Below are 23,523 nucleotides of genomic sequence, written 5' to 3' on the forward strand. Positions count from 1 at the left end.
AGTGGCCAACTCGTGCTTGCAAAGTTCAGTCCCTTTTGTAAATTCCTGGTCGATGTTAGCATGGAGTGAGCTGAAGTGGCGCTGAAGATTTGAAGCTTTGAAATGCGCTAATGACGTCTGACATATAAGGCAGAATGGCTTACCATTGCGTTCAACAAAAAAATATAAACTCTCCCACTCTGTTAAAAACGTCCTGTGTTCATCTTCATATTTTCTTTTTGCTGTGCATTTTTTTCCTGCCATTTTAAGGGCGAACTTGCTCCTACTGGGAAACTTTGCGGTATTTTCATCTCACACACATGTGCATTTGATGAAAACACCGTATTGAACTCAAGCGAAGCGAACGCGCACATTTTAAAACAACAACATTAAAAAAAAAAAACCCCACAAACGCAAACTTTGATATGAACGTAAGAGCCGCATGAAACCAGGCAAAGAGCCGCGTGCGGCTCGAGAGCCGCGGGTTGGCCATCCCTGAAGTAGAGCTACCTCGTCAGGCCAGTCTATTTACAACTACAGTCCAATGGGCACTTTTTCAATGATGGGGATGTACACATCCTGGACAGGGACGATGTGATGTTCGACCCGCATAAGAAGCACATTTTATGAGACCACCTTCGTGAGTATATAAAGAATAAGCACCCAATATCTACTTTTGGGACCCTTCATTGCAGACAATAATACCTGCTCCATTCAAACATCTACCACATTTGCTGAACCAGTTCCCTTCAAAGTCCACTTCAAGTTCCTTCTGGATGACTGTCCCACACAGACACAGACCATTTTCATCTAACAAAAGAGGAAATGAACTAAACTTGACCACAAAGACGAGGGTGTTGAATAACACCACTTTCTCTGTATAAAGCAAAGGGGAGACCCAACAACTACCCTTTGGACTCCTTAATTTAAAACAAACAAACACAACAAAGAAGAAACTAAAAACAAGGCACTCAAATTGGAAACATATAATTTCAACATCAAGAGGAAATGTATTTGGGCCCCACCATTTTGGAGAGAGCAAGCAAGTACAACTGTCTGGAACTTCCCAATAATAAGGATATTCTACAAGACCACCTTCTCTGTATATAAGGAGTATAAGGAGTAAGTAAGATTTAAAAGCTTCATTGTGTGGGATTATAATATTATTTTATGCCATGTTAGACCCCTAATTAAAGATTGTGAATTATTATGTAGTTTTAGTTTGCATTATTCTCCTGAATTAGAAGCTGATAACTATTGCATTTGTTAAACTGATTTGCATTACATTAGACTGCTGATTTATTGTGAATGAATGATATTGTCTTATGATGCATTATACTGCTGAGTTATAACAAATACTGTTCGCAGAAAGTCATCGCCTTATTTATCTGATTAGAAGAGAACAGAACATACTGGAGAGGTTTTCTGCCCCATCTCAGCAGGAGCAGATAAACAGGGAGCCAAGGTCGTAGCTTAGGTGCTGTTGGAGCCAAGTCCAGGCCAATATTTCACTCAGTTACATCATGCCATATTTAAGTATTTGTCATGATCTTTAAGTTTTTATTATAATCTTGATCATTTTATGTTATGATGTAATATGCTGTGCTACATAAATTAATCCTGCTAAGATTTTATCCTATTAGTCTGTTGTTGTTGTAAAGTGTTGGTAGATGTCGTAAAGGGGTGTGTATTTGGCCCGCATGCGGAGGGGTGTGGGTAAAAAAGGTTAGGTAAGCAAGCAGGTCCACAGCAAGTCCACAGCAACCACCATAGCAACCGCCTAGCATGACCTTAAAAACATATTCTGTCTTCATAACTATCAAAAACATGAAATGATTTGCAAAGTGTGAAAGTGTTACAGCTGCAGAGAGCTATGGCGGTATCTTTGGAAGCTGTTTACAGCTAATAATATACGATGTAACCATGGAGACAGTCAGTCACGTGAGCTAGCGGTGCATGTTTACTACAGTGAATAAGGTGATTGCGTGCACAGCGTCCACACGCTGCAGGGGGTAAAGACATTACTTCAATATTGTTTTATATTGATATATATTTGCCTTCTGTTGACCATCACCTCAGGTTCACCATTACAGTTTCAGCATACAGATGCAAACTGTCTAAATATCAACACATTCAAAAACTCATGTCTCAGAAATAAGCACAGCTGTTCATGTTTGTCATTATAGTTTTATTTGTAAGAAAATTATGAACTTCATATTGTGCATCAAATAAAAGAACATTTCACAACTCTGAGTCAACAGAAACAGGAAGCAGAAATGTCTCTAATGTAGACGTGTACAGTGTAGTGTAAGCATTAAAAGATCATGAAGGAAACACTAACATTTATGTGAAACTAATTGTAATAAAAATGAGCAGGTGCTTTATAGATGTAAAAGAAAGAATCTGAAAACAACACTTTTTTGGTCTAAGTGATCAAAGTAGAAAACAGAACTGATGTTCAAGGACAAACCACAGCTGCACTAATATTACACATCTCCATTGTTGTGGTGAACAGACATGTTGCTTTTAAAACCACATGCAGTGTGTGACCGTGACTGTTCACTGAGACCATGAACGCCACTTCGCTGAAGCCTTCGCCTTCTTCTTCTTCTTCTAAATTGGAAGCAGAAGGAGCACGAGCTGCTTTGATCTACTGAAAGGAAAAAGCAGAACATCTGAGCTGAAACCAGTCAGCTGAAATCATTAAGATAGAAACAATCGTTCAATGCAGTGTCTCAGGTGGCTTAGCCTGTTACAACTGTTGATACAAGCTAAATACGGTTAACACACAGTGTCAGGGAGCTCCAGTGTGGGAACTAGTGGCTTTAGGTTTGTAGTCATTTAACTTTCATCCATCCATTCATTTAATTCAGGAGGAAGAAATGTCAGGTTGGTGCAGGCTGGTTACATGCATTTGGTCCCATGCTGTCTTTAACTAAATGACTTGGTTCACTTTATGGCTGGGCTGTATGTGGGGTTATATCATGTTATTTGGGCAGGAGTTCCTGTCCTCTGTTAGACTTAGAAAGTTTCTCCATAAGTAGAGTTTCTAACTCTTCTAGCACATCTGTGGCTGACAGCTTTTTGGTGGCTCTTTTTACCCCACACTGGTTGTGAGTGTGTAAATAGCCCCACTAGTTCTTTTGGGTTGCAGTTAACTGGGGAGGAGGGGTAGGTCTGCCATGACTAGAAGAATAACAATTATCTGGGATACATAAATTTCATAATGCATGCATATATCTCTATAAACCTGCCTGAGGGCTGTCATTTTTACATTCAGTTATTTCTTTGTTGAATCTAAATAATGAATGTGTTACAGTTAAAGTGAAACACTGGTCAGTGTAAATGGCTCATTGGGACACAGAAACCTTTAAATTAAACCTGATATCTAGTGTCAAACAATATCAAAGCTGTAAAAGATGTTTACAGTCAGAATTTATAAAACTATGATTGTAAATAAATTCAAACAAGTGAGCTTTTCTCTTTGTGCTGAATATCAACACTGTGGTTTCTTAGACTGTAAGCTTTACTTCAGCGCAACCAGTTGTAGAAGCTGCCACTCCAAAATGTCTTTTGATAACAAGAAAAAAATACCTTTTCAGTCCACGGCCTGAAGTTCTTCTCCGACATCTTCTGCAATCGGCTTTGTCTGCTGGTTTGAAGACAATAAACCACAAAAAAGATGATTTAGTCGCTTTGTCTGCATCATGCAGCTCGAATGTGTCGTGTAACGATGTTGAATAGCCGTCGTTATCCCTCTGCTGCGTCAGTAGGATTGTACTGTACAGCATCTCATTGATATGTGAGGAATGCTAATGTAACACGATAACAGACTTACATCATTAAAATATAAAGTGCAGGAGATATTTAGATATTTTTATATTTATATTACATTTTATAGCTGACGGATATTACTAAATAGACAGAATTTACTAAATAGCTGGATGAACATGAAAAATATGTCTATAATAACAAATGACCATGAGAGCCAGTAGAATTAATTCAACTGGACACTCGAAAGACGTCCTTAAATGCTCTTTAAGTGGCAGAACAGACGAACAAACAGTTAATTGCTTACTTGAGAAGAAATCTGCTCAGCTACTTTGAAAACAGCTTCTAACTGGTTCCTCCTTTAACAGGATGGCTGCTCAGGGGTAAGGCCATCATGCAGTCCAGCAACCTTTATGGTTCTGCTTTGATTCACCAGGAACTATTAGGGAAACCTTCCAGCGCCTCCTGTGAAAGACACAGGCATAAACACAAACATTTATTAACATGTTCCACAGTCTTCCAGTTTGATTTTCTCATCCTGTGGACAACAATGTACATGGATGCAGGTTTATTGTTAACTTTTGTAAGGTTTATTTAGTGAACATATCCAGCTGCAGCTCCACTGTGATCCTGAACTGGATAAGCACTTAAGAAATGTGTCAGTAAATGGACAAACATCAACTTACTATATTTATCCAAACAGACGGGACCAATAATGCTTCACTGAGTTAGAGACTTTAACGTCTCTTCTATGTAAGAATGTCTCGTGCTGATATACCTGCAAACTTGACAACAAAGGTTTTTCAGACTGCATGTAGCTGTCCTCTATGTCAGCTCACACATTTACATTTATGTCACACTTATTTCTGCTTTCCCATTTTATAATTATTACTTACATTTTGATTAGATACCTTGAGTTTGTAAATGATCAGATTACATAATTGGAATACAATGTATCCAATTCAGGGCTGCGGGAGGATGAAGCCTATCCCAGCTGATACAGGACAGAGACAGGCTGCCAGTTTATCGCAGGGCTAACACAATATGTGTAACAGAAAATCCACTTAAATGTTTGATATTTCTTATAATAATCATAATTATGACTATTATTTAAAGGTTTCTTCATGAATACATTTTGATTTTTTATAACCTCTAAAATATAAACCTGAGCTGTTAAATTCTGACCTCTGACCTCACTGCAGCTCCCTCTTGGAAGTACGTCTGCTTCTTGTCTACCCCCAGTGTTGACTGCCTGCCCTTGATATCACGTACTGTACCTGAGGAACAAAAAAGGACAAACACTTGCCTTCATTTAAGAAGTACATTCATACAGAGGTAATCTATGGAAACACACTAGTTCAACCTTTGGGAGGAATCAGTTCCTGTGAAACATTTCTGTAAATGAACATCATGTGGAGAATGAATGAAATGAGTTCTTCAGGTGACTCAGCAGTCCCACACTGACAAATGAAATCTAGTTAAACTATTAAGCATATTTGCTCTTCTGAAATCTGTGTTAAACAACAACAAACATAAATTAGTAACAAAAATACAGCTGAGTAGAGGCTTTACAAACCACCAGCAGCCATAATGCTAAATTTTAATCTTCAAATGTTTCTGAGCCGTCTTCAACCTGCTTTTAACACATTAAAGTCCCACAGTCAATGCAGCCTGACTCAATCCTAAATGTTCAGCACACAGAGACACAGAGGTGCCGTTTAAAGTTTAGTGATAACCTGAGTCACTGATCATTTGCAGTATTACAGAGTCTGGCAGTCTTTGCATGGTGTCCACGTCACTGTAAGTTTCTAGCTGACTCTCAGGTGTGACAGGTGTGCCAGCAGGAAAGAGTAATAATAACCTGCATCCTGAGGTTTGTCATGCAGGATTAAAGGAGCCAGGCTTTGTTCACACAGCTAGGATTGTATTTTACACTGACCCTGGGTCAGTATAAGTATCATACAGTTTAAACGAAGCACTGAAACTTGCACATATTTATTACAGATGCACTGAAGCTAATCGAGATATTTGCTGTCAATCTGTGGCTGCGATTAAACACTTTACTGGAAACTTTATTAACCAGTAACTTCATCAGTCATGACAGAAGCTAATATTTCTGTGCTAACATCGTTTAACAGTAACAGCTTTCCTCCAATATAAGCTAACGTTTACACCGTAACTTTAAGCTAGCACCATAAAGACGGTAAAACACGTAATAATATCTACAAATGCATCTTAAAGCTGTTATATTAGCACTCGGTGTATTACTAACATAACCACATTAACATTACTGACACTCGCTGACTTTTAATAGTCATTCTATAAATGCTGTCCGTTTAAATGGTCTTACCTGTACACACTGCATATCCACCGGATTCCAGCCAGAGTGGATTCTGGAGTCTCCCACGCTCCTGTTAGTGATCCTCCATCTGGATGGATGAGAACAACCTTCTGAACAATCTAGCAGGACATGGCCGATATCTATGGGACAGATTTGTGCTAATAACGTCCATTGTTTGGACTGATAACAGCCGAAGCGGGTGAATAAAGTCACCCAGTAGCTAGCTGTGCCATTACCCAGCATACATCACTCCCTCCATAAATGCAATAAACCATACAAAAGTATCGTTCTACCTGTTTCTCAGGTAGTTGTTTACATTATATAATTTATTGTGTTCAGTATACGTCACTACAATGTGATTTCGGAAATATATAAATATACGGACAAAAGGCTCTTCCGCGGCAATCTCTTCAATCGGAGGACCCTTCACGTCAGTTGCTGACGCGAGGGGGGTACCCTGCGCGTCCATAAGTGCAGCAGAGGGAGCCTGACCATGCGTCACACGTTTGACGAGTTGGGAGTGAGAACGTGTTGCATTATCCCAAATCAAATGTTATTGCCCTCAGTCCTCGTCCTCCTCAGATAATACAAATCCTTCTACAAAATTCACAAATGGTCTCCACACCTTCTCAAAAACATCCAATTTCCTTTTCAGTATACATGTAGGGCAGGGATAGCTCAGTAGGTAGAGTGGTGGCCCCATGATCGGAAGGTCGGGGGTTTGATTCCCCTGAACAGCTACCCTGAGGTACCCCTGAGCAAGGTACCGTCCCTACACACTGCTCCCCGGGCGCCCAGTGGCTGCCCACTGCTTCACTGAGTGAATGGGTTAAATGCAGAGAGGGATTTCCCCCACGGGGACCAATAAAGTACACTTTCTTTCTTATGTTATCCGCTCCAATGGCAAAGCCGCCATCATTTGTTTTATCCACTGAGTGATACTTGGTTCCCTTGTTCTTTTCCATTTTAGTGCGATTAATCTTTTTGCTTGTAACAAACCCATATCTATAAACATTCTGTCACTTTTTGTGTACCTCATGTTTTCTGGGTACAATCCCAGAATAAGGAAGCCAGGATCCAAAACAATCTCTTTGGATAATATTTGTTTCATAGTTTGTGTTACTGCAACCCAAAAAGAGCCTATCTTCCTGCAATCCCAAATACAATGCCAAAAAGTTACCTTTATCTTCATTACATTTATTACAAGTGTCTGGAATATTAGAGTTGTACTTATTTAATTTTTCGGGAGTAACATATGTTCGCATTAACCATTTGTATTGCAACAACCTTAGTCTAGAATTGATAGTTTGTTTATGAGCTTTTGCACAAACCAATGCCCATTGTTCCACGGATATGTCTTTCTTTAAATCATTTTTCCAGGCGTTCAACCTTCCCAAAGAATTGTCAGATGTTTTGGACCTAATCAATTTATATATTTCTGATATTGCCCCTTTTTTTGATCTGCTTTTGCTAATTATGTCTTCCAATTCTGATTTTGGTGGTTTGGTGCAGGTATTCTTTTGATTCGCTCGAATGTAACTTCTAATTTGGAGATATTTGAAAAATTGTTTTCTATCTATATTATATTTATGTCTAAGCATATCAAAGGACATCATATCTTGAGAATCTGTTGCATACAAATCTTGGATTTTTTGGAGTCCTTTAATTGACCGTTGTCTAAAAACTTCATCCTCTCTTCCAGGTCTGAAGTCCTGGTTTCCCCACATTGGTGTAAACTGTGACAGTACAACAGGTTCCCTCATATATCTTTTTACATCATACAACACTTTGACCATGTTCTTTACCATCGGATTTTTTGCCTTTTTAATCAAGTTTATTGCTGTGTCTGAGAAAAAATATAAAGGCAAAGGTGGATTCAAATTAATACTTTCCATCTCTGACCATTGCGGGGCGTTATTTAAGTCAAAATAGTATCTTATAGACCTGATTTGACATGCCCAGTAATACCACTCAATATTTGGACACATGACACCACCCTCGTTGTATGGTAGATGCAACAATGATAATCTTATCCTTGGTCTCCCATTTTTCCATAGAAAACCGAGAACAAGCTTTTTGATCCTGCTAAACCAATCAACAGGAGGCGGCAGGGGGATGTTCTGATACGCATAAAGCACCTTTGGCAGTATACTCATTTTGTATATTAATCCGACCAATTAAAGAAATTGGTAGAGACATGCATCTGTCCACTATCTCTGTTATTTCTTTACAAAGTCTTTCATAGTTATTTTCCACGATCTCACTTAATTTGGGCGAAATCATTATTCCTAAGTACATAAAGTCCTTTACTGTCTTAAAATGAGATGTTACTATGGGTGGGTTTTTCCTTTCTTCTTCATTTAGTAATAAAATTGATGATTTAGATTTGTTAATGACATACCCTGATATTTGACCAAACTCCCCTATCAATCTAAGCAGAGCAGGTATAGATTCTGTTATTTTAGAGAGATATACTATTACATCGTCTGCGTACAACGAAATCCTATGTTCTACTTCATTTACCATAATTCCTGTCAATGATAAACTCGAACGTACGGCTATAGCAAAGGGTTCCATAGCTAATATAAACAACAGTGGGCTTATCGGCGAGCCTTGTGGACATCCCCGTTTCACCCTTATTGGTTTAGAGATATTTTTGTTTGTCAAGATTTCAGCAGTTGGATTTGAGTGTAATAATTGTATCCATCTTCGAAACACATCTCCATAACCAAATCTAGTCAGAACATCAAAAAGATAAGGCCACTCGACCCTATCGAATGCTTTTTCAGCATCCAGTGAGAGAAAGGCCCTCTCTGAAGAATTGTTTAGTCCGTCTATAATGTTAAAGACTCTTCTCACATTATGTAGACCTTGGCGCCCCAATATAAAACCGTTTTGATCTCTATGAATTACTGAGGGGAGAGTATCTTGCAGACGTGTTGCTAATATTTTACCCAACACCTTAAAATCAGAATTAAGTAAGCTTATCGGCCTCAAATTTTCACATTTATTACTCGGTTTTCCTGGTTTAGGTAACAAAATGATTAGTGATCCTGTTTTAGGAAGACTTCCTTTGCTTAATGATTCCTGATACATTTTGTGGAAAAGAGATATTTTATTTTGTATTCTTATGATGACAGTTTATAATCATAACCATCATTGATTAATCATTTACCATTGTTGAACCAGTTGACAGAATAATGTTTGAACCACATATAGGTTACTCTGACTAGATTATTAATCTACACAGATTATCAGTACTTTAATCAGTCCATTGTTGTTCTGTATTATACTCAACATTTGTTTAAAGCTGTTTCACAGTTCTGTAACCACTTAGAAGCCTGTGGGTCCTGCTGGACCCTGCCTAGGTCTATGTTCAGTTCTGCACGTACGCAGGCCATTAGAGAACTTGCACAACACTTTATGTAAGACGCACGTTTACACACACACTTAGTAAGAATAGGAGGGTCGTCTGAGGACAGTTTTCTGATAGATATACTTTCACAAAAGGCACAAATGTAATACACACTTGTTTTTCTCTAAAAACTAGCAGCTGATGTCCATATTAGGTAAACTCTCTGAACAGGCCCAAACTGTTATCATTTCCAGTAAGGTCTGACTGTGTGACGTCATCAGATAATATAAAAGCAGGATGGGGCTTCCGCCCGAGGAAGATGGTTGTTTGCTGTGTTTGCTGTATGTTTTGTCTTCCCGTGCTTCTTTTGGAAGTATGTAATAAAGATCACTATTTTTGACACCTTAAACTGGATGCAGCCTGCGTTTCTTCTCTGATCCAAAACGAACGAACCACGACAATTTCCAATAGTGGTTTCATTAATTTAAGATTTTAAGTTTTATGTTTTAATTTGGTGTGAGTTAAGCAACAAATCAAATCAAATCAAATCAAATCACTTTTATTGTCACATCGCATGTGCAGGCACACTGGCACAGCACATGCGAGTGAAATTCTTGTGTGCGAGCCCCACAAGCAACAGAGATGTGCAAACACAACAACACAAACCAGCAAATACAAGAATGGCTAATCTGAAACTAATAAATATATGTACAATATATAATAGTGTGTGCATTTCTGGATGTGTATACTAAATATTATCCTACGTGTGTGTGTGTGTGTGTGTGTGTGTATACACATTTTACAAATTAAATAGTAAAAAATAATAATAATAATAATAATAAATAAAATATAAAAATATACAGAGTTGAATATGTGCAAAACAGCGGCATTACTGTACAGTGTGGAGTGCATAGTGTTGAAGTTCCCGTAGTGAAGCTGAGGTGTCTATGACGTGTTCAGCAGTCTGATGGCCTGGTGGAAGAAGCTGTCTCTCAGTCTGCTGGTACGGGACCGGATGCTGCAGAACCTCCTTCCTGATGGAAGCAGTCTGAACAGTTTATGGCTGGGGTGACTGGAGTCCTTGATGATCCTCCCCGCTTTCCTCAGGCAGCGCTTCCTGTAGATGTCTTGGAGGGAGGGAAGCTCACCTCCAATTATCCGTTCAGAGCACCGCACTACTCGCTGGAGAGCTTTGCAGTTGTAGGCGGTGCTGTTGCCATACCAGGTGGTGATGCATCCAGTGAGGATGCTCTCAATGGCACAGTGATAGAAGGTCCTGAGGATGCGGGGGCTCATGCCGAATCTTTTCAGTCTCCTGAGAAAGAAGAGGCGCTGCTGCGCCTTCTTCACTGTTTTGTTTGTGTGTACTGACCACGTAAGATCCTCAGCCAGATGTACTCCAAGGAAACGGAAGCTGCTCACTCTCTCCACAGCAGCGCCGTTGATGGTGATGGGGGTGTGTACTTCTCTGCACCTCCGGAAGTCCACTATCAACTCCTTTGTCTTTGCGACGTTGAGGGTGAGATGGTTGTCTTGACACCAGTGGGTCAGGGCGCTGACCTCCTCCCTGTAAGCCGTCTCATCACCGTTGGTGATAAGACCCACCACTGTAGTGTCGTCCGCAAACTTCACAATGATGTTGGAGTTGTTAGTGGCTGTGCAGTCGTAGGTGTAGAGTGAGTACAGGAGAGGGCTCAGTACAGACCCCTGTGGAGCACCAGTGTTCAGTGTGATGGGGGATGAGGTGATGCTGCCCAGTCTGACCACTTGGCGTCTGTCAGACAGGAAGCTAAGGATCCAGCTGCAGAGGGAGCTGCTCAGTCCTAGATCCTGCAGTTTCCTGTCCAGCTTCGAGGGAACGATGGTATTGAATGCTGAGCTGTAATCTACAAACAGCATTCTCACATACGTGTCTCTCTTCTCCAGGTGTGACAGGGCAGTATGTAGTGTCAGGGCTATGGCATCATCAGTGGACCTGTTGTGGCGGTATGCAAACTGTAGAGGGTCTAGTGAGTCGGGTAGTGCAGAGCGGATGAAGTCCCTGACCAGCTTCTCGAAGCATTTGCTCACGATGGGGGTCAGGGCTACAGGTCGCCAGTCGTTCAATGAGGAGATGGTGGAGGATTTGGGTACAGGGACGATGGTGGCCATTTTGAAGCAGGCTGGGACTACAGACAGAGAGAGGGAAAGGTTGAAGATGTGTGTGAACACTCCAGCCAGCTGAGCCGCGCATGACTTGAGGACGCGGCCGGGAATCCCGTCCGGACCAGTAGCTTTGCGCGCGTTCACCTTCCTGAAGCACCTCCGCACATCCTCCTCAGACACAGTGTGCGCGCTGACGTCATCCGCGGTGCGCACACTGTCCGGTCTCATGGTGTTCGCTGTGTCGAATCTAGCGTAGAATACGTTTAGATCCTCACACAGAGAGGCCGTGGTCTGCGGTGTGCTGGTTTTCCCTCTAAAGTCTGTGATCGTGTTTAGTCCCTGCCACATACGCCCAGGGTTGTCAAACTGTTGCTCCACCCTGTCCCTGTACTCACGTTTGGCTGCTTTGATCATCTTCCGGAGTTGGTAATGTGCGTGTTTGTAGTCCGATGTGTTCGCGGAGGCAAAGGCGGTGTTCCGTGCCGCCAGTGCCGCGCGAACATCTCTGTTAATCCAGGGTTTTTGATTTGGGAAGGATTTAACTGTTCTGGATGGGACGACATCTTCCACGCATTTCCTGATAAATCCACAGACTGAGTCTGTGTATTCATCAATGTCTTGATACACACCAACAGCAATTCATAGTCTCCACTACTTAATAATCTGACAGTTGATTACTTGCATCGGATTTCTTTATCCTGGTAAGCTAAATCCTAGCTTAATGTGCTAAGACGCGATCTCTTTCATGGCATACATTTTTAATTTCTCTTTGCTATTTGGGCTGATTGGGACCTGATGAGTGTAAAAACAAAGAATTTACCAGATTTTTGTTTCTGAGAAAAATGAGACCCACTTATGAGGACATTTGTTTTACATTTTGATAGAACAGAGGCAGTATAATGTTCTCGTAAGTGGAATTGAGACCCTCGTAGAGCAAAATTTTGTATTTTTGTCTAGACAACCTAAAATGTGACGTCCACATATGTGGAAGCCAGGTCCTACAAGGCTAAAGAAAACATCTGCAATAGCCCATGATGCACCCAGAAAACTTGGATTCAGAACAACTACAACACAATGACCAGACTGACAGCACTCTCACCATCTTTTTTGGGCCTCAGAGAGAAGTCACTGTGGGTTCCTGCTTAAAAAGATACATCATGGAATTAAATTAAACATTAACCCCAGTACACTTAGTACATCACTAGTACATCTTGCAAGTTAAAGTTATACAAGCCATCGACTTGTCTAACTCATATATGCACAATTAAAACCAGTTTACTCCAACTTACCTCTGTGTGCAACGATCCCCTCTCAACTGATCCACTATCCTCTGACTTTGCTTTTTGGACCACTAAATTATGAAATATAAAGTTTTCTTGATGATTTTACCTTTCATTGTGTAATTATGTGTTAGCTCACGTGCAACTCCAATTAATCTTTACCACATTTAAAGTAGTTTAGTCCCACTAACCTCTTCTTTATGGTGGGTCTCCACACTCTTCTCACCCAATCCACAATCCTCTGACTTCCCTTTTTGCAAGTAAGTCACATCCTAAAGAGCAAAATACAATTTTAAAATTCAAGTGGCATATAAGACCCCTATGACAAGACCATTGAGGGAACATGGTATCCCCTTGGCTTGCTGGCTGTATGTTAGGGTTTCTGCCAGTGGAGGAGAGGGTTTTTTCCTCTGTGCCTCCAGGTCGGGGAATGGCACCTGATCGTCGTCTGCACTTATGCACCGAGTGGCGGTTTAGAGCATCCAGCCTTCTTGGAGTCCCTGGGTGGGGTACTGGAGGGTGCTCTGCCTGGTGATTCTGTTGTCCTCCTTGGAGACGTCAGTGCTCATGTGGGCATTGACAGCAGGACCTGAAGGTGCATGATTGGGAGGAACATCTTCCCGGATCATGCACCTGAGCGCTATTTTGTTATTGGAATTCTATGTAAACCATAGTTTGGCCATAACGAGCACCAAGTTCGAACATAAGAGTGTCCATCAGTGCACGTGGCACCATACTCTGGGCTGCAGGTCAATGATCGATTTTATAATCGTATCACCAGACCTGAGGCTATATGTTCTGGACACTCGGATAAAGAGAGGGGCTGAGCTGTCAACTGATCACCACGTGGTGGTAAGTTGGATCAGGTGGCGGGGGAGGATACTGGACAGACCTGGTGTGCCTAAAAGTATAGGGCTTTGGAGCGTGATGTCACGGGGGTGGGCGTGGAAAGGATTTTGGCCCGATCCGCCATTTTGGGGGTCTAGCGCAAGTGAAAAGGGAGCGAAGGCACACACAACATCCATGGTTCGTATTTGCTGTGTGGTCGGCTGCAATGTTCGATCACACGACCGGCAAGATAATAAGCTTGAAAATGGTTTATCTTTTCATTCTTTCCCAACCTGGAAGCAACATGAGCAGCTCGTGTATCGATGTTACCAAACGAAGGCGTCTAGCCTGGATAGCAGCTGTGAGACAAGCTGACGTGCAGTTCTCTTCCATCTCCAGATATCTGTTGGTGCTCTAGACATTTTTATTCCGGTAAGTTCTAAATATGTTCATATCACTCTTTATAACCTATTAGTTTTATTTTCTATGCGCTCTGAGGTCGTAGCAAATTAGAACAAACATCCTACTGAGTGATTTTGCAGAACTACCTTCTATTTATAGAGTTGCTAATTATTTGACATTATTGCAGCAAACCAGCCGATGAAATGGGTGAAACACATCATGACTGGGTTCCAGCGCTACACGAGGGACCTGCTTCAAACATACCACCATGCCAATCAGATTACTTCTTCCAAGTGAGGGTGAAGAGGTGACCCTTCTGGATAAGATGGTGAAGGTTTGCTGCGTTTGGTGAACAGTGTGATAATAAAACCAGGGAAAATGAAACCTGCTCCTGTTAAATGTTCTTAAGTCTTGTGCTGTTAAAATTGCTGTATTTTTTCAAAAGATACAGTAAATAAAGTAATGTTAGTAGTGGGTGATATCATGTAAACACTCATGATATTGTGTAAACATTTTGTCATTTGTAAACTATAAATGACATGGATTCTACATTGTAACTGATGTGATGTTCTATAAAGTGGTTTTAATAAAAAAAGAGGCAAAAATTAGTTTGTTTCTTTATTCAGCTTTTGAACAGTGGGACTCAGTCAGTAGATATTCAGTAAATGCAAATTATTTACACGGCAGTGCACTACAGGCATAAATATAGACCCCTAGATGAAACATTATGGGTCATTCCCACAACCTACAGCTTTACTGTGTACCAGCACAGTATCCAATAGCGGTGACAACTCCTCCAAAGTAGCAGGTGGGATTTTTCTTTTTTGAGGACGGCTCCTTTTACCTTTCAATACAGATGGTCTGTTTATGTTTTGAACAGAGCCTTTTTTTGGGCAGCTGAAGAGGAGAAGTCCATCTTATGGCCAACCTCTGGCTGTATCTTGGTCATATTACCCAGCAAAACCCAGTATGCAGGTTCATCTGTAACAGTCCTTGTGCCACGGATCAACACTGTTGCTTCGAAATTAAACAGAAGAGCAGCGACATGGCTGCAGGTCTCTGCGACTCCGGCCATACAGCTGCAGTGGGCGGCTTCAACCTTCCCTGTGATGCTCACAGTGACCCATGGCTGCAATGCTGGTTCATTCAGTCTTTGAGAGTGCAGGACCTGAAACACACACAGACAAAGTTCATTTAAAGACAAGAACTATGAGCCAAGGCCGACACAAATGTGTTTTATCTACTTTATCATAAATGTAACAAAGTGTTTAGAAAGTTATCACATACATGTAATTTTTCATTTCTTTATGTGTCCATCTATAGAACGCTGCATGTTATAGAGTAAATCTGCCTGTTCTCTGTCAGAAACCTGCCTGCAGAGAATGAACCTAAAGTATGTAATGCAAGGATGTCATCACTTTAGAGATGGAGAAAGCATAAAGTGACAATTATGAATCACTTAATATGATAAGGAGATTATGCAGGTCATTAATCAACGTATAAAACTAAAATAAAATGTATTTTTAGTGACACAGGATACAAACATGGAAGCAAGATGTATAATTAGGATTATTTATAATAAATATGAATAAATTAGTGCAATTTCTTTAACCATAAAGAATAACTAAATCCTTCAGGACAATGTCACATCAATGCACTGAACTCACTATGTTATCCCTCTAACAGCCTCCACATGTTCTCACTGTAATTTCCCCTCATGAATGAATTTATGCTGCACTAATGTGAATGTTTGCAGGGAAATCAAACGCATTTCACACGCAGTACTCGAGCTGACTTACCTTTGTTTGAATGACGACTTGTACACGCTGACTCCACAGACAAGGTACGAAAATATGTCAGGCTACGTCAGTAGCGCTAGGTGTTCGGGGTTTCTACTCCACGGCCGTATTTCATATGGGTCCACATTTCCAATGCACGCTATTTTCTGCAAGTACCGCTGCTTTGCCTCTGGACGCAATCGGTCTCTATACAGTTCATTCTCTTTTGAGCTGCTTTTAAGCATCTTTCTTGTAGTCGTCGTTCCAACACAGTGTGTTTTTTTGATTCGTAGACCCCGAAAATGGCGCTGCGCTCCCACAATGCATTGCGGCGTGACGTCAACTCCAAAGCCCTATAGTGAGGGTGTGCTGGGAATGCCTAGCAGAGGCCCCGGTCCACGAGATCTTCAACGCACCTGGTCATGGAAAACTGAATCAGCTCTTCATACTCTCGAGGACACTTGAGGGTGCATGGGAGTTTGATGAACCACTCTACATGTGTTTTGTGCACCTGGAGTAGGCATTCAACCATGTACCTTGGGGTGTCCTGTGGGGGGGCTCCAGGAGTATGGGGTGTCTGATGTGGACGTTGTCCCGGTCTGATGTAGTGAAGAGAGAGCTGAGTGTAAAAGCTCTTAATTTACTGGTCGATCTACGTCCCTACCCTCACCTATGGTCACGAGCTGTGGGTAGTGACTGAGAGAACGAGATCGCGGATACAAGTGGTGGAAATGAGATAGGGTACGAAGTTTGGCCATCTGAGACGGGCTCAGAGTAGAGCCGCTGCTCCTCCACATCAAAAGGAGTCAGTTGAGGTGGTTCGGGCATCTGACAAGGATGCCTCCTGGGCGCCTCCTGGGTGAGGTGTTCCGGGCATGTCCCACCAGGAGGAGGCCAAGCTTATATCTCTCAGCTGGCCTGGGAATGCCTCAGTGTTCCCCTGGACATGCTGGAGAAGGTGGCTGGGGAGAGGGAGAGGTGGCTGGGGAGAGGGAGGTTGGGGCTTCTCTGCTTGGGGTCCTGCCCTCGCGACCAGGCCCCGGATAAGTGGAAGAAGATGGACGGATGGATGGATAGATGGATAAATGGAGTGGCTTTTTCTTCTTACTAAAAATGGCAAAATAGCACGGGTTTTCTCTATCACTATGTTCAAAATATTTGGGCCACTAAATGATGAAATATAAAGTAAATCACTGGAGTGTCTTTCTCCACAGAAACAGAATGTAAGAGGTTAGAATTCTCAATACTTTGCCAACTGATTGATTACATGTGTCACGGACCCGGTTCCGGGGACTCGGGGTTCGTGAACAGTGTGGACCTTTATTGTTATTAGTGTATTGGATGTATGTTTGCTGCACTGTGCTCTTGTGTTCCGTGTGTGTGTGTGTGTGTGTGTGTGTGTGTGTGTGTGGCTGGAGGATGAAGGACAGCCACCTGCAGGCCTGATGGGTGTGGCCCTGCCAGCTGCTGGTCACGCCTAGCTTCCCACACACCTGCTTCTGATCAGGATCGTCGGGGGAACTACTTAACAGAGCGATGGAGCTTCCTCCGGCGCAGGATCGTTGAGTTAGACTCCATGTCAGTGTTTATAGTGCTGGTCAGTGTATGCCTGCTGGAGTTGGTGCCATAACGGCTGTGTCTGTGTTTTTCCTCAGGAGGACAGCGGGACACAGGACTGCAAGACACACGGGGTGTGTGAAGGCACAGGGGCAGAGAGCACGGGATACCAGCACTTGGGAGAAGACACGTCACGGGAGTCGAGGGAGCACTTTTGGAGATTTAATGTGTGGTGTACATTTACCTCACTGTAAATAAACCCACTGTTCATTCCACTAAGTCCAGCGTTTGGGTCCTTTCTCCTACATCCCCCACGGTCTGCCCTCCAGACCGTGACAACATGAGCTTTTTTTATCAGTCAATTCTGCGTACTAAGAAGCTACAAAGAGAAATTGATAATTTGAGTTAATGTGTAACTGCAATTAATCTATACAACACTGTAACACTCACCTCTTCTTCACCCTGGGTCTTTACACCCTTCTCACCCAATCCACTATCTTCTGACTTACTTTCCCCACAGACCCACCTCTGTCCACCATGGGTAATCGTACCACGACTCATGACAGCACTTCAACCACTCTCTGGGGTGTAGTATGAACTGAAATGGTTAGGCATGTAAAATTGGAATTTGTATCACAATGTGTTCACATCAAACTAAGTGATTTCAGAGTATAATCAGAATCAGAATCAGAAAGGGGTTTATTGCCAAATGTTGAGCAGGTTTACAACATCAGGAAATTGCTGCGGTGCTTCAGTGCAAACAAAGTGTCATAAATTGCGCTTAAATAGACATGAAAAAATAAAAGTAAGAATAAGAATTAAAAGTGCTACGTAGAAAGATATATGCATGAGTGCAGGTGGTGATCAGTGCCAAACATGGAATGATGCAGTGACACAGCGTAGGGTCATGTGTTAGTGGCGGGAACAGTCATATGGTTATTGTTCATGTGTCCAACAGCAGAGGGGAAGAAACTGTTCTTATGGCGAGAGGTTCTGGTGCGAATGGACCGGAGCCTCCTGCCTGAGGGGAGCAGGTCAAACAGACTGTGTGCAGGGTGAGAAGGGTCAGCTGAGATCCGAGCTGCACGCCGCAATGTCCTGGAGGTGTACAGGTCCTGCAGAGATGGGAGTCTGCAGCCAATCACCTTCTCAGCAGAGCGCACAACACGCTGCAGTCTCTGTTTGTCCCTGATAGTGGCTCCAGCGTACCACACGGTGATGGAGGAGGTGAGGATGGACTCGATGATTGCAGTGTAGAATTGCATCATCGTCCGTGTTGGCAGGTTGAATTTCTTCAGCTGCCTCAGGAAGTACATCCTCTGCTGGGCTTTCTTGATGACGGAGGTGATGGTGGGCTCCCACTTCAGGTCCTGGGTGATGGTGGTACCCAGGAAGCGGAATGAGTCCACAGAGGTGATGGGGGTGTCAGTCAGGATGATGGGGGGGAGTGGGGCTGTGTGCTTCCTGAAGTCCACAATAATCTCCACTGTCTTCTGGGCATTCAGCACCAGGTTGTTGTGGCTGCACCAGGACACCAGACGTTCAACCTCCCTCCTGTAGGCAGACTCGTCCCCGTCAGAGATGAGCCCAATAACGGTGGTGTCATCTGCAAACTTGATTAGCTTGACAGACTGGTGGGTGGAGGTTCAGCAGTTGGTGTACAGGGAGAAGAGCAGAGGAGAAAGAACACAGCCCTGAGGGGAGCCGGTGCTGATGGTCCGGGAGTCCGAGACATTCTTTCCCAGCCTCACATGCTGCTTCCTGTCCGTCAGGAAGTCAGTGATCCACCGGCAGGTGGGATCAGGCACATTCATCTGGGAAAGCTTGCCTCGGAGATGGTCTGGAAGGATGGTGTTGAAGGCAGAGCTGAAGTCCACAAACAGGATTCTGGCGTAGGTTCCTGGGGAGTCCAGATGCTGCAGGATGAAGTGTAGGGCCATGTTGATGGCGTCGTCTACAGACCTGTTGGCTCTATATGCAAACTGCAGGGGATCCAGGAGGGGGGCCGTGAGGGTCTTGAGATAGGAGAGAACCAGGCGCTCAAATGACTTCATGACCACAGATGTCAGAGCCACGGGTCTGTAGTCATTTAGTCCAGTGATCCTAGGTTTCTTGGGGACAGGGATTATGGTAGAGGACTTGAAGCAGGCAGGCACATGACATGCCTGCAGTGAGGAGTTGAAAATGCCAGAAAACACTGGGGCCAGCTCGTTTAAATTGATATTAGTATTTTATACACATATACAAACACACACATATATACACACATACATATACACATATATACACACATACATACACACACACATATAAACACACACATATATACACATATACGTATTAATAAATATATCACAGTTGAAACAAGATCTTTTTTCCCCTCAATTTCAAATGAGATATTTCCATAAGAAAGAAATACTTAGATGCATTTACTTTCATGAGGCATGACAAATTGCATTTATTATTTCTTTTTAATGTTATAATCAAGATAAAACACCATTATACGGAGATGCCATTACAATAATACATTTTGTTTGATAAAACACGATTTGACTTTCAGGCTCCTTTAAAGGAAAATGTGGATTTTGGGTTCACAGAACAAATGGGTGAGCTAAAATAAAGCTATCAAACAGTACTTAAGCAAAAACAAATAAATAAACACAAATAAAACAAAAATAAACTGTTTTTAACTCTTACCAGGAGATGAAATGCCAGGTGGTGAAGACGGTAATTTGAAGTGGATGGCCAGAAACATCAAGACCTTAATAAGCTATCAACTACAGCCAATCAGAAGACAGGCTGGTCCATGACTTTGTCACATGATACGTGAGAGGAGGGTGGGGGATGGGTGAAGTTGGAGCGTTGATTGACGGGATGGTGATTTCTTTCAATATCAAAGTCCTATATACTCAAAACTCAAGCTAAATTATATTACATAGCTATATATAGCTACGTTAAAGCAGGTGTCAGCATATTTTCATTCTTGGACCTCCAAAAAGTAAGCGATTGCTTAAAACTACTTTCTCACTATGTAAATAATAAAACATCAAATATCCACGATTTAGACCCTTCAAGATAAAACAATAACAACACACTGAATTAGTCTTTAAATTGTCTGGAACTTTTTGGAGCATGATACATATATATGAACAGCTATGCATTTGGTGAATGGGAAGGTATTGTATAAGAGTTGCTTTAAGGCTCTAAACAAAAGGTTAAGAGGTAAAAAAATAGTACACCTAGTAGAGATTGTTTTAAAGTTAGTTTTAATCTCCACTGACTAAGAACACTGGTGATTTATAGTGATTAATTTTACAAAGTATTATTGCACTTAATACTTTTGTGTCTGTCATTAAGCCTGAGGTTTCAGATAAATGTAGTTTTTGTTCAATAAAAAACCCCCATTTTTCATAGTTTTTTGTTTGTTTGTTTTTTTTACAGTGTACCAGATTAGTGGATTTATTTTCAGTACTTGGTATTTGGGAATCATTTCAAGAAAGATAGAGGGAAATAGGGAAACACAAAGACATAGGCTGTATCCCAATTAAGGGTCTGCAGCCTTAAAGGCCGCATTTTAAGGCCGATTACATCACAGTGACGCGACAAAGGCTGTCCCAATTCAAAGGCTGCTCGAAATGCGGCCTTCAAATGCGGCCCTCATTTACCTGAATTTTAAGGATGTGGTGGTGTAGACTTCGTGGCCCAACATATCCCAGAATCCATAGCGTGGTGGTGGGTGTGGATAATTTTGCAGAAAGAAAAACGGCGGAAGCGTGGAGGCCAAAGAGTAAACTTGTAAAAGTAAGTACTGTCACTTATTTATGTGCAAATGTTTAATAACGAAGGACAAAACATTACTGTTGGCCACATGTCAGCTGTCATGGTTCTGGGTCATTTTGACCCAGCTTTTTCAGTTTCTTATATTTTGGTATATTTCTGTATTATGATTTATGTTCTGGTTCTTTAGTTGTGCTGTTTTGATTATTATTCTAGATTTAGATCTGTCACGGTTCTGGGTCCGTTGGACCCAGTAATTTGAGTTTATTATGTTTTGGTTACTTTTGCATCATGGATTATTCTTTATGTTTCTCTGGTACTTTGTGTTTCAATTATCTTGGTGTTTTGGATTGTTTTCTCATTCTCATTGTGATGATGATGATGTTTATTATTAGAGTTTCATGTTTCTGTTTATCCATGTTTTAGGAATTGTGGTTTCATGTATTGTTTGAGTTTCATGTATTATTTTCTGTCCGCCCCTCTGTGTTGAGTCTGTGTCTTTGAGTAGTGTTTCCTGTTTTATTGTGAAAGTCTTTGTCTTATGCTGGGCAGACACTGTGTGATTTTTTTCAGTTGCGCGATTCAGCTCCTGCTCAAACTGTACGGTTGACTCGCAGGGGTTAGAAGTTCATAGGTCACGATGCAGGGTCTCACACTATACGGCCCGATGCTCTGATGCGACCTGAGTGCTCACACTGTGCGTACATAAAATGAAGGTTATAACAGAATTCTGTCGCTCGCTCTCCCTCTCTGTCTTTCACTCACACAGACACGCACACCACCACCATCAACTTTGCTAAATTACTAATGAAAAACATTAATCAGGCAGCTGTGATTGAGCAGCAGTGTAAATCCAACTACTTTCACGGTTGTTGTGGTCGTGATAATTTTGTGAGGCCACATCGAAAAGGCTCGGATGAGCTTTCCAAAGTTCTACAAGTTGTGCCTCCATCGCTTGTGTCCAGATCACACACTGCACTGCCGTGCTGCGCCGTCTTTTTCGCTGACATTTGTGTTTGTGCGTGCGCAGTGTGACAAACTGCGGTGACACCCTCACGACCAAGCGATTGATGATCGGGAGCTGGTCGTGAGGTGTTAATCGCGTCTCGTTACCCCACGTATACTACAGGGAGTGCAGAATTATTAGGCAAATGAGTATTTTGTCCACATCATCCTCTTCATGCATGTTGTCTTACTCCAAGCTGTATAGGCTCGAAAGCCTACTACCAATTAAGCATATTAGGTGATGTACATCTCTGTAATGAGAAGGGGTGTGGTCTAATGACATCAACACCCTATATCAGGTGTGCATAATTATTAGGCAACGTCCTTTCCTTTGGCAAAATGGGTCAAAAGAAGGACTTGGCAGGCTCAGAAAAGTCAAAAATAGTGAGATATCTTGCAGAGGGATGCAGCAGTCTCAAATTGCAAAGCTTCTGAAGCGTGATCATCGAACAATCAAGCGTTTCATTCAAAATAGTCAACAGGGTCGCAAGAAGCGTGTGGAAAAACCAAGGCGCAAAATAACTGCCCATGAACTGAGAAAAGTCAAGCGTGCAGCTGCCAAGATGCCACTTGCCACCAGTTTGGCCATATTTTAGAGCTGCAACATCACTGGAGTGCCCAAAAGCACAAGGTGTGCAATACTCAGAGACATGGCCAAGGTAAGAAAGGCTGAAAGACGACCACCACTGAACAAGACACACAAGCTGAAATGTCAAGACTGGGCCAAGAAATATCTCAAGACTGATTTTTCTAAGGTTTTATGGACTGATGAAATGAGAGTGAGTCTTGATGGGCCAGATGGATGGGCCCGTGGCTGGATTGGTAAAGGGCAGAGAGCTCCAGTCCGACTCAGACGCCAGCAAGGTGGAGGTGGAGTACTGGTTTGGGCTGGTATCATCAAAGATGAGCTTGTGGGGCCTTTTCGGGTTGAGGATGGAGTCAAGCTCAACTCCCAGTCCTACTGCCAGTTTCTGGAAGACACCTTCTTCAAGCAGTGGTACAGGAAGAAGTCTGCATCCTTCAAGAAAAACATGATTTTCATGCAGGACAATGCTCCATCACACGCGTCCAAGTACTCCACAGCGTGGCTGGCAAGAAAGGGTATAAAAGAAGAAAAACTAATGACATGGCCACCTTGTTCACCTGATCTGAACCCCATTGAGAACCTGTGGTCCATCATCAAATGTGAGATTTACAAGGAGGGAAAACAGTACACCTCTCTGAACAGTGTCTGGGAGGCTGTGGTTGCTGCTGCACGCAATGTTGATGGTGAACAGATCAAAACACTGACAGAATCCATGGATG

At 42.2% G+C, this 23,523-nt stretch overlaps 1 protein-coding gene across 1 annotated transcript; it reads right to left on the reverse strand.

The window, feature by feature from the left end:
• Window positions 1–2,207: 2,207 nt before the first annotated feature.
• Window positions 2,208–19,077, reverse strand: LOC308411516 (uncharacterized protein). The gene is made up of 6 exons (XM_080905443.1): window positions 12,691–19,077; window positions 6,101–6,179; window positions 4,936–5,027; window positions 4,058–4,215; window positions 3,574–3,631; window positions 2,208–2,632 (listed from the first exon to the last, which is right to left on the reverse strand). Exon 1 carries the CDS (start codon window positions 18,750–18,752, stop codon window positions 18,342–18,344), a length of 411 nt encoding a protein of 136 aa, XP_080761569.1. The 5' UTR covers window positions 18,753–19,077; the 3' UTR covers window positions 2,208–2,632; window positions 3,574–3,631; window positions 4,058–4,215; window positions 4,936–5,027; window positions 6,101–6,179; window positions 12,691–18,341.
• Between the last annotated feature and the right edge of the window lie 4,446 nt (window positions 19,078–23,523).

This window comes from Rhamphochromis sp. 'chilingali', assembly GCF_963969265.1.
Source record: "Rhamphochromis sp. 'chilingali' genome assembly, chromosome: 15".
In the NCBI taxonomy this organism is placed as follows: domain Eukaryota; kingdom Metazoa; phylum Chordata; class Actinopteri; order Cichliformes; family Cichlidae; genus Rhamphochromis; species Rhamphochromis sp. 'chilingali'.